Source organism: Anser brachyrhynchus (genome assembly GCF_964034855.1).
Source record: "Anser brachyrhynchus genome assembly, chromosome: 23".
NCBI classification, from domain to species: domain Eukaryota; kingdom Metazoa; phylum Chordata; class Aves; order Anseriformes; family Anatidae; genus Anser; species Anser brachyrhynchus.
This window is the reverse complement of record NC_137716.1, coordinates 7426840-7438381: the sequence shown is the minus strand read 5'-3', so window position 1 is coordinate 7438381 and position 11542 is coordinate 7426840. Positions and strand designations below refer to the sequence as shown.

Genomic DNA, 11542 nt, shown 5'->3' with positions numbered 1-11542 from the left:
TGCACAACAGGAGGAGAGGAAGAGACTCATCTAAATAAGTGACAAAATCTACAGTGTGTTAGATGCGTCAATCATTTCTACACTGCTCCGAGACCTCGTCAGCCAGTGAAGAAGGCACAATTCTTGTCTCGACCCAACCACAATCAGACAGACAAGACGCTTCCAACATTCAACCATGTTGAACTCTGTCCTTGTGTGACTGACCTCAACGAGTGAGGAAAAAAAGCGTTTGTTCTCCCCCTCGGGAGTTCACCTTTTTTAGCACACACTAATCCACTTTGTATTTGTTACTACCTTGGGGGAGAAATGTTAGGAGAAACAAAGCAGATTATTTTAGTCCCGTTCCAGATTTCAGCCTCAGTTCTGCAAAGACTTCGAGCACACGTGTTCAGATTAAGGCCAATGAAAACGCTCAAATATTTCACCTATGTCACCCGGAGCAGGACCCCAACTAAGATACATTTGTCTCACAAACCATTTCCTAGGAGCATTACTTCTGCCCCTCTGCTCCGCAGTCCAGTTTTAGACATCCAGCTGCCTTGCGCTGAACTTCACTTTTGTGCCTTGCCTATTTTGCTCCGAGACTTGCTGCGGCAGGACCCATCACATACGATGGCATGGAGTCCAGCCCAGCATGACCCCCACTCCAGGCAAGGCATCTGCTTCAGCAGACTTCCACACCGCTCTCCCGAGTCGCTCAGGTGTACAAAGCCCCACATCTAATCCTCCTCGGCCTTGGCCCCGAGCTTGTTTCTAACCAGGGTCTTCCAAGCCCACCCTGTGACCCCATCATCCTGTCACCCTGCAGGCACACAGGGACATCACTGAACTCCTCCTCGCCCTCACTTGTCGTATAGGGGATACTTACCTGCCTCACAAAAGCCTAACGAGACTAAGTTCGTGTCTGTGAAGCAATTACGTGATGAAGACACTATAAACAATGCACAGTCAAAAGAATCTCTCAGGGATACCGTAATTGAGGCATATGTTTTATAAGCAGCAAAAAGTATCCAACCATAGATTTTATGTAGCTTTGGTATCAGTGAACAGCAACAACATCAAAGACCTACAAGAAAAGCATGGAGCAAGCTCTGGGCCCTAACATACTGATTTAACTTTGCAGTCACGAGCTGTTACATCACGATGCCACAGAGTATTTTCATAACAACAGTACCCAACTCTGTGGTGGTACACTTTATCCTGGAGTTGCTCTAAAGGCATTTAAATACTGCTTCAGTAAAAACGCACACAGTCTCCAGAGACCCTCCTCTCTTCTGCAGCCCCAGCCCTTATGAAGCATGGACCGCAGTGAACCCTGCATGTTCCCTATCATCTCATTCACGTCTACCCAGAAAGTCAGTGATTGCCAAATGAGCATAAATACAGCATCTGATGGAGACTGTTACTGTTAGCCCTAGCAGTCAAGTCCAATAACGCTGCAGTGTGCAGATAACAAGGCCTTCTTGGTTTATTCTAATTCAGATTATAACGCTTTGCTACCTGTGATTGTGTTTTCCAGTGATGCAGGGGGCACACTGACTGCAGTGCAAGACCAGTGCATTTGCACTCCAAGACAAAGCTGCAGCTTGTAACCTGGAGATTTTTTTAACTTTATGACTGAGAGCAGCTGTTATTGACTGACAATGAAAACAAGACCACCACGTTGCCAGAGTCACAAAGCAGCAGCATCACGCATCCTAATGCTATGCGAACATGGACTTGTGGAAGAAGCAACAGTCTGTGTTGGAAGGCAAGAAGAGGACAAGGGGGAATCAAAGTAGGCAACAACCACTGCCAACAACTGTATAAAAACCTTACTTAAAAATAGGACTTCCTCCTGATAACTGATCTTCAGAAGTAAACATTTTCAAGAAATGATCCCAACCTGAACATAATCCTAATGTCAGATGAGACAGACCAGTTACCACTGTGAGCACTCCTTGTCGAGAAATCCTGACTCCCAGAACAGAGAGCATTAAGCCTCTTCACCCTCTGCCGTGACATTATTTGCTTCCCACATTTTAGAGGTTTGTTTCACAGAGCCCATCCCCACCCTATCTCTGAAAAGGAAGAAGCATCATTCAGCATCTTGCACAAAACTCCTGATTGTTTTGGTTTTGTTTTTTTCCTCTAGCCTTACCTTACAAAATAAGAACTGTTAGCTAAGCAAGCTCTTTATCGTGGCTTAACCCCAGAAAGGTGCGAAGCATAAGGAGACTGCATGCCAAGTGTAACCCACATAGCGGACGTGCCAGCTGTGTTGGACTGCGTGATCATGGGCGCGGACTGTGCCAGCGCCAAGCGGGGCAGAGGCGGGTGATGGACTGTAAAGGAGGGGCGGGAGGTTTTGTGCTGGAGAGAGGCTAGCTTAATAGACAAAGAAGCATTAGCAGATTGGACAGAAGCAGCAGAAGAGGATGGCAAAAAAGCATCGCCAGGTGGGAGAGATGGTAGGTTCTGCAGAAGCGCAGGCTCAGGGTTAGAAGCAAGTAATGGAGGAGGTGGGGGCAAGGAAACGTTAGGAGGCGGCGGGGGGGAATGGAAAACAGATTGCACTGGCGCTCTGTTGAGGTGCTGAGCAGATCTATTCTCACTAGATGTTACTAAATTAGAGGAGGGGGGTGGGAAGGATGAGGATGACGTGCTGGCAACAGCCTGCAGAGGGTTTAAGCTTAGCACTGTGCTGCTAGAGACAGCACTGCTGCTGAAACTGGCTCCAAATTGATGAGGAGAGGAGGCAGAAGGCACCGCATGGTTAAAAATACCTGCAAACAGGAGAGAAAAACTCAGCTTCAACAGATGGGCTTTGTACAGTCGCAAGTGACAAGAGAAACAAAAACAAAAAAAAGCAAAATTATAGTAGTTATGGCCCCATACAAAAATATGCAGCATGAGAAGGCAGCAAGCAATGAGAGATAATGGTGCAGGCCAGGAGGTACAAAAGGTTTCACTTACCTTTCCTACTGCCAACCTCTAAATGCCACGAGGACAAACGGTCAGACCCAAGAACTGTCAGTTCTATATCGCACAGGCAGACTTTTGATGAGATTACGTGGTCTCTAGAGTTGTTTATCTGAAGACTCAAACTGCTGCTCTTCCCTCCCCACCCTCCTGCTTTCCCACTTACAGGGCAGCAGAGGGGAGACTGCATTTCCAGCAAATCTACATGCTGAGAGATGTGAGAGTTAGGATTTCCCGACATGGTGCCTGAATGATTTTGGACAGGTAAGAAAAACTGCCTTTGACATTTAGTAATGGCAGGTTCAGACTATCTTCTAGTCCTGCCAGCTTGTCTCCAGTTTGGACCACAGAAGCCAAGCCTGTGCAGAATCCCAGAAGTGCAAGCTGCATATGGCATTGCCCTTCCTGGCAAAGAAATGCTCTTCATGTCCGTTCAAGAGCCAGAATGCTACGCAATTCCCAACACCATTTCCTCTGAAGAGACAGTGATGTTTTGCTCTTCCTGGATCATACTAAATCCATTCAAGGCCTAATCTCAACCTTCACTCAAGTTGACAAGTTAGAGATCCTTAGCTTGGTAACACAACCAGTTAAATCTTTTACCTGCAGGTGGACCTAAGTTGGTTCCAATACAGCAACATTTGAACAAGCATACATTATGAAATCACAAAGTCTGGGTGTATTCTTTCATTAAGGTGATACAACAAGATCATCTAGTAGACAAAGCTCATGGGATTTCACTGTGGGGAAATGAACTCATCCTAGCATTTCCGAGAGAGAAGAGAGAGGGGTTATGTGGGAGAGATTTGCTCCACATCCTGCAGAAGTGAAAGGGTCTCACCCCTGGAGAGGCAGTGTCAGACTTTCCTTTAGGCCCTGTCTTATACCAGAGAAAGAGTTCTGCCTACCTCCAACTGTTCCACCTGTAACCCCAGGAGAGAAGTTCCCCATAGTGTGAGAATTAGTCAGTCTGGTTGCAGCTGATGACACGTGGACCAGACTGGCAGCAGCTGGCATCGAGTTAAATAAGGACTGCAATACTGAGGAATTTGTCACCGAGTTGAGGTTTGCTTGCAAGGCCATGGGGCCAAGGGGGAACTGTGATCCAGTGGTCAAAGTGTTTAGGAAAGGATGGTGCGTCTGCACAGAAGATGCTGGGTTGCCTGCTGAAGAAACAGCAGTAGAAAGGCTTTTACCATTCAGAAGGCCACCAGACGAAACAGCAGCAGAAATGAAAAGGTTGTGGCCGTTTTTAAACTCCACATCTCGGTCCCTTCCTTTGCCGACCTTTCCGTTATGCTGCAAAGAGTTTTTTTCCGAAGAACCCCCAGTACGAATGCTTATTTCGCTCATCTCTTTGCTTTTGACCCCTGACCGATTTAAGTCTTCTCCTTTCGTGCCACTGAGGCCTTCAAGTTGCCTCTTGTTCAAAAATGGATTTGTTTCTGATATCCCCACATCTTTGCTTCGCTGCGACTGAAAACCCAGGGAGCAGTTGGAAGTCGTCACGTCTGAAGCCTTGTGCGGAAGAGAAGCACCATCAATAAAGCTGTGTAAACCAATGTCAGTTGACAGTCCACCATTGTACGCGAATCCGTTGGTGGAGTTTGTACTAGGGCTGAGCCCATCTGCCCCAGACGAGGGCATGGCAATGCTTTTCCTCGCATGTGCTGTGATCTTGGCGTCAATGGCTAGGCTGTCCTCAGAGGACGGCCTGAAGGCAAACAACGAATTCTGGCTCAGGGATGAAACCGACTGCAAGGGACTGTCTGTAGTTTTGGTCAGGTTGATGTCAGATATTGGTGAAAAAGTAGATTTCCATTTACTGCTGTTCATGTTCTCGTTGGTTTGTGCTTGTTTCCTCCCAGATAAGCTGCCACCTAGAAAGAAAGGTTTATAAATATCAAAAAGCAGCTTTCACTGAATCTGCTCAGTAAGAACAGTTTTGTTTTTTCCTTCAACACCCATATTTTTAATCAGTCTTTAATTCTTTCTGATCCAAAGGCAGAAATACTTGACAAGTCACCTAAAACCCCTTCAAATTTAGCTTAATGCTTTGAAAAAATTTTGAGAATGCTGATTTTCTCTTTCCTCAGCCTTTGCACTACAGATCCCTCCCCAAACCCTGACTTAGTGAAAAACAACCGGTCAAATCTTTCGTGACCCATGACTACCAAAAAGACTGACCCAAGATCTGTAATTATCAGCCACCTGTCTTAATTACTATGATGCAAAGCCCTGGCAGAACTGCACTCTGCTCAACAGCACAGAAAGGCCTGCTATTGATAACAATGTCAGTCAGTGGCAGCCACCCATTCCCAAGCCCAACCATTAAAACAACTAATTAACATTCCCTACACTTACCATTTTCAACAGTCTTCTGTGGAGATTTGCTTTCCAATGATATTGTTGCAATTTTCCTCTCAATTCTAGTGGGAAAATAAAAAGGTTATAGCACTCACTGCAATCTTTTTGTTGCACATTTACCCTTAAATATCTCCCTCAGGTTCATTTCTTAACAGTGGACTAAAGTATATAAAGCCAAGTCACCTAGAAAACTGCATGTTACTAAAGGGATTTAAAAGCACTAGAATAATCCACCAAGCACTAACTAGAAGCTATTACAGAATTTGTGCTCTTTGCCAAGATTAGTGCATGTTCAGAGAACTTCATTGTCGCTCTTTCACAACAAGACGTTGGCTGTTGCTCCCATTTCTACAGTGGTTGTTTTTCCAGCACCTCGAGCAAGAACAGAATCATTGCACCTCGCAGGCCAGCAAAGTGTGGCAAGTACTCCATTTTCAGAGTAACGCATTATCAGTTTGGGGTAGGAAGCGAAAAATTTTGAATCAAGCTGAAACTGGGAGTGAGAGGAAGACGGATTCTTAGTTAAAAATTACACACTTGGCCTCAGTACTCCTACAAGCAACACAGTAAAAAGAAATAGTTTCTACGATAATTCTTTCAGAGGCCAGGCTCTGTCAGCCTTGCAAACACAGCAAGAAGAACAGATTCCCACATTCAAGTGCTGCTGCCGAAAAACCTTCCCTATTCACAATTTCAGTCTCACAAGAGGCTTGGCATAATGGAATCAGTCTCCAAGCAAAGGGAACAAAGACAGCTTAACACACCTCTCCTGTTTATTGCACCTTTATCGGCTTCCTGAGAAATCTCATCCAGAAACCTATGCCTGCATATTCACCTGGTGCTATTGTGCTCATCTTCAGATCCCTGCTCTTCATCTGACGTTAGGGGAGAGTAATGAACGCCGTTGGTCTGAATGAGGGGCTTTTCCTTTTTCAATACTGGGGGCTGGTCATTGTCCTGGTAAGGAACAGGAGAGTTCTTCAGGGAGTTTTCAGGAGAGGAAATGGCTGTTATTTCTAAAGGCTGGTTAATGTTATTGACCTGGGCAAGAAGGAAAGAAAGCAGTTATGGATGAGAGTATCCCTTTAGAAAAAAGGCATCTTGTTAAGGATATCAAGAGCAGGCTTAACTTGCTCAGCTTTAGGATACGCCAACAGCTGCTTGTTTAGCGCTGCCATTGTTATACTCCAGCATCTTGCACTAGAGCGCCCTGGATGAAAGCTTTAATGTAACTTGGAAAAATATTATCATTATTTGATTTTATGTTTAAACACAGAAATGAAGACATGGGACAATCACATTTCTTTTCAAACTACCACTGCAGGATCACACGAACACAACTTGTATAGCTGGCTTATTAACGTGAGAATGCCATATGCTTCTGGCACTCAAGCTATTTAGTCAATCTTAGCTTAAACTATATTCAAAATATTTAATCTACAGACTAAAAAAAAAAAAACCAACTTCACTGCAAAAACAAGCTCTTTGTCAAAAGAGAATAAATTGTTTTTAATTTTTAATGCTCTGACAGAAAAAACTCTGAGGTGTTCTACCTATTCTAAAACAGTTCACGAGCTTTCAGCAATTCTCTTGCCTCCCAGATGGGCCATTTCCACAAGGGGTCTACACTCCAATTCTAGCTACTGGCACTGTGACAACCTGAGGGTATGCCAAATAATAAAGCAGTAGAAGCTTATTTCTAATTCAAAGAGATTTCCCAGGCCCTTCTCTTTTGCTTGAGCTCTTCATTTTTGCCCTTACCATGGAGTTGATATTGAGCGGTGAACCTGATGGTTGAGTAAAGAGTCCAGACATAGTGGGTAAGGATTTACGTTTAGGGGAGACCCCGGAGTTCCCGCTGAGATTCCCAGTAGAGGATCTCTTCCGCCGGCCTCGCTTCTTCCCATCCTGCGTGTGTGCTTGGCCGCAGTCCAGCCGAGCGCTCGCGGGCAGAGGACTGTGCTTGTTGGAAGGGGATTGTTTTACATGTCCTGTATTAGGAGAGATTGTAAAGATGATTCTTCTCTTGGCCTCGTTCTCAGGATCTGAAAACGCTGCATCAGACTGAAGATCCCCCTTTGTTCCTTCGGCAAACATCTTCTGAGCATCTGCATATTGCAATACCCCTACCAGGCTCTGGGAGGTGCCATTTAACCTGGGGCTTGTTGAGTGCTGGTGAGCAGGGGAGTTTTGCCCAGAGTTCCTTGACTGCATCATTAGCAAAGGATGTTGTGGAGTGGAACTCCGAGACCCTACTGAGTTAAACAGACTCCCAGAGTCGTCCAGAGCTGCCTGATCAACACTATGGTTAAGATGGGCTGGGCTGTTTGTAAGATTTCCATTGACTGCCACGGAGCCAGAAGAGTAAGAAAAACCTGTTGAAAGGGAAAGTATACATCATTGCTTCTGCTGAGTGATAGTTCACAGTGCTAGATTTCTGGGATGGCTGGGAGTAGATTCAGCTCTACCCGTGTTCGATCAGCCAGCAGCCGTGTACTACATGGGAAACTGCGCAGCTGCTTTTTACTTTGTGCAGTTGAGAAGATGGCTCTGTGTGCTGATGGTTCCAGGTAGGTGTTAATTATTTTCATTATTCTTTTCCCAATTCAGGAAAATTCATGTGTTATATGGAGATATCCTGTGCTCTATACGGTATTTAAATGGAACTTGTGAAAGTTTCTTTTGAATTTCTACACCTCCTGAAATCAGGGCTCCTCTACTCTCAACTCCTTCCTATCATCAAGGAAATAAGATCAGCAATTTCAGTCCATTTCTTCCTCAAAAAAAGAAGGGACTGTCATCTATATAGTCCACCTCCTACTCAAAATTAGACAAAAGGCTGTGGCTTAGGAAGTGACAGGGGATCTTCAAAGAAATTGTGGCAGAAGAATGCCACGTGGGAAGAAGCTTGGAAAGGGGATTAAGTATTTGTCATGGCATATCATAAATGGGTTTAGTGCTCTAGTAAGGTCTTGCCTCTGGGCTGCCTAAATGAAAGGGGTAGAAGGGAACACAGTATTGTTTTACTTTTTTTTTTTTAATTTTTTTTTTTTTTAACATTTATTTGGTTTTATAGAAAATTGCAGCCAAGCCCTTCTTTGCAAAACAGATGCTAGAAACAACAGAAGCCCCTCAAGGTGATAAACATTAAGAACAAATGCACTCTGATGAGGGATCAGCTGTAAAACAGCTTCTGTATACCAGAACCTACTTTTCTCGGTCCACAACATTTCCATATTCTGAACAGCTAAAAGCCACAATTTCAACAGATGAGTGAGTTCAGAAGCAATGACTGTACTTAAGGGTACCCCTACCCTCTCCCTTATTGACATTTCTTCCTACCCAGATACTTGTGCCTTTACAAATGCTCATGAGACACCAATGTGACTTGCTTAAATAAATTAATTCTGCTATTAAAAAAACTCCACCATCCTGCAAAATAGAATTTTTAAAGCCAGATCAGTTCATAGTATGGAAAACATTTTGCTGGTTTGCAACACTGTAGAGATAGGAATCTCTTAATCCACTTAGAAGAGTTTACAAAACCAACTACTTACTTAAACTGCAAGGTGCTGCAGTTCAGATAAAAACACGTCAAACTAATACTCTGTACTAAAATGTATCCAAGCTGTAGGCACAGTTTTGACAGTCTCAGAACATCACCACCTCTGATTCTTTGCTCTCATTACAAAACATACATTTACCTAGCACTCTACTGTTCTGAATGACCTGAGAAGCGCTCAGAAAACACTCAGACGCGTGCATTTGCGGGTGCTGTCGAGATGAGACAGCACACCTTCACATAGATGAGGCTGTTACCTGAGGTAGCCAAAGCCAGTGGCTTGTTTCCAGCAGCATTGCTTACACCATTATGAGAACTAGCACCAATCTGCTTTTCAAGTGTTGATGAGTCTCTGCTCTGATGAACTGGGCTAGGTGTGCTTCTCTGTGGGGACAGAAAGAAGAATATTAGTACAAGAAGTATACTCAAAAGTCACTAGTTAGAACAAAATTCACATGCCTTAGTAGATTAGAAATTAGTGGTTCTACTTCCTAAATGTCTTAGATTTATCTCGTTTTCAAAAAACATAGATCACCATAGGGGACAAAACTGAGTAGTGATTACACTGTGATAGTATCTAGCACGCACTTGATACCATCCAATTAGAGAACGGACTCATTGTTCCAGAAGGTTTAGATGCAGAACTACACTGTGATCAGAGAACAAATGCCTCAGCCCACTGTTTTACAAGCAGAAAGAAAACAAATGGTTGTATCACGTCCCCAAGCCTATATACACAAAGCTCTGAACTACCCCGAACTGAACATGAAACACATTAGACTATGTTCTCTGGTACAATGTCTGAGAGTGGTATTTTCCTGAAAGCAGGCACAACGGTTGTGAAATGATAGGCTGAATAAACAATTACAAACGTTTGTGAGAAACTGGACCAGTCATTTTGAAACTCCTCTGCCACTGAAAGTAGCAAGAGTTTATCAGGATTTCAAAGAGATGGCCCCAAAGGTTCTGTACTAAATACCTGAGAAGTCAGCTACAGAGCAGTCACTCTCACAGTGGCAATTACAACCTAAAGGTACTGTTCAGGTTCATCCCACACAGTTAGGACACAAAGATCAACAACTTATCAATGACCAAGCTGAGACAGAATTTGTCGCCCAGGGTAATGCAACAGAGCAAGGGCTAAGAACAAGTTGACATATGGGATCCTTGGCTCCCAGTGCCATAAACTCTCAGATGCTGCACCTTTTCCACCAAGCCAAACATTCAGACTATGACCTCTCGAGGCATGCACTTTATTTTCCTTCCTGGCTGAAACACCACCACAGACACAGGAGCAAAAATCTAGAGCACGACTAAGAGACAAGAGGATGCATCCCAACAGCAGCCTCCCCCGAAGCACTAGACATTCAAGGTTAGCAGCCCACTATGGATTCTGGTGCACAGCACCCCATTACTGCCCAATGTGATTTTAGTTAGGCATGGAAAGCATTGATGATCCCTTACTCACCACCTTCTCAACACGGCTAGGTAGGACTACGCTGGCCAGAGGGATACTAACAGGGAGTTTATTGGGCTGCACTGTGCTGAGAGGAATACTGATAGGTAGGCTGGTGATAGTTTCTCCATTACTCACAGAGGTTCTCTCTCTTAAACCCTGCAAATGCAAAAGAGAAAGTAACGTTCTCAACTGCAAGCTATTACTGAAAAGACATCCTAAACTAACGGTAACTTGCTCATTTAGATTTTGTCCTTTTTTATTCCCCCCTGTTCAGAATTACATGATTAAGAGTGACAACTATATAGCAAAGACAAGGCATGCACGGAGCAGCTTTGTTACCAACGTCAGTCTACTGGGACAGCAACATCCAACAGCACAGAAATACATAAATTAAAGCTACTACTGCCCCTAAGCATAAGGAAAAGGACGTCTGAGGTGAGCTCGTTTCCTAGTGTCTTTGTTACAACTCCGTGAAAAACACTCATCTAACAGAATTTGTATCTTGAGGTCCTCTGTACACAGAAGATGGAGTAGCCAGAAATTTTTCCATGGTAACCTCCCGTGGGAGGGCACCTGCTTGCTCTGAAATGAGCACCAATAGGATTCATGGCAGGACCAATGTGGACAACTTCATTTTTTTTAATACAACAGACAGTCTAGTTTTCAAGTCAAAGTACACTCACACCAGATCAAAAAGAAGTCCTACTGCATTACTGGCACAGTTCACATGCAAACCAGTGACTCAAAAGGTAAGCATGCCTTTCATGAGCACCGTATTCTCTCTTCCTCTAGCCAGTTCCTCTTTTTTATTGCACCACACCTACTGTAATTTATATTATTTTCCATGCCAAGCTGACCAAGCACGTCTGCTTCTCCTAGTCTGGCCAACTCTTTTTGTTCTACAAGGTGTAAAGTCTCTGAATTCAAGCAAAAGCAAATCTTTTACCTTCTCGCCTGCAATTGGTAAGGCCGCTGGGGAAGAGGGCCGAGTTTCCTGAGGACTCAGCTTTATGCCATTTGAAATACCAGGGCTTGGATACGTAAGGCCATTCTCTTTGACGTGGTCAGCTCTACAACAGAGATGTAAGATCATTAGAATACAAATCTAAGTACTTTTGTTTTGCCAGGAATTCCCATACCAAACTCCAGGTACCATACCACCTTGTTTACCTGATCAGCTAGCACTGCAGGTT

The 11542-nt window shown here is 44.1% G+C and overlaps 1 protein-coding gene across 6 annotated transcripts in view; it reads right to left on the bottom strand.

Moving 5' to 3' along the window:
- The window catches only part of DOT1L (DOT1 like histone lysine methyltransferase), a 76384-nt gene that overhangs the window by 9216 nt on the left and 55626 nt on the right, over window positions 1-11542 (bottom strand). Inside the window, exons 21-28 of one of the 6 annotated variants that reach the window (XM_080565658.1) lie at window positions 11296-11419; window positions 10359-10505; window positions 9148-9274; window positions 7090-7703; window positions 6164-6369; window positions 5326-5390; window positions 3870-4841; window positions 6-2765 (exon numbers count right to left, since the gene is read on the bottom strand). In XM_080565658.1, coding sequence (XP_080421784.1) covers window positions 2176-2765; window positions 3870-4841; window positions 5326-5390; window positions 6164-6369; window positions 7090-7703; window positions 9148-9274; window positions 10359-10505; window positions 11296-11419 — 2845 coding nt within the window. In that variant the 3' untranslated portion in view covers window positions 6-2175. Of the gene's footprint in view, window positions 1-5; window positions 2766-3207; window positions 4842-5325; window positions 5391-6163; window positions 6370-7089; window positions 7704-9147; window positions 9275-10358; window positions 10506-11295; window positions 11420-11542 lie in introns of those variants that run through there. The other 5 variants (XM_080565654.1, XM_080565657.1, XM_080565655.1 and 2 more) reach the window with 5 other exon arrangements.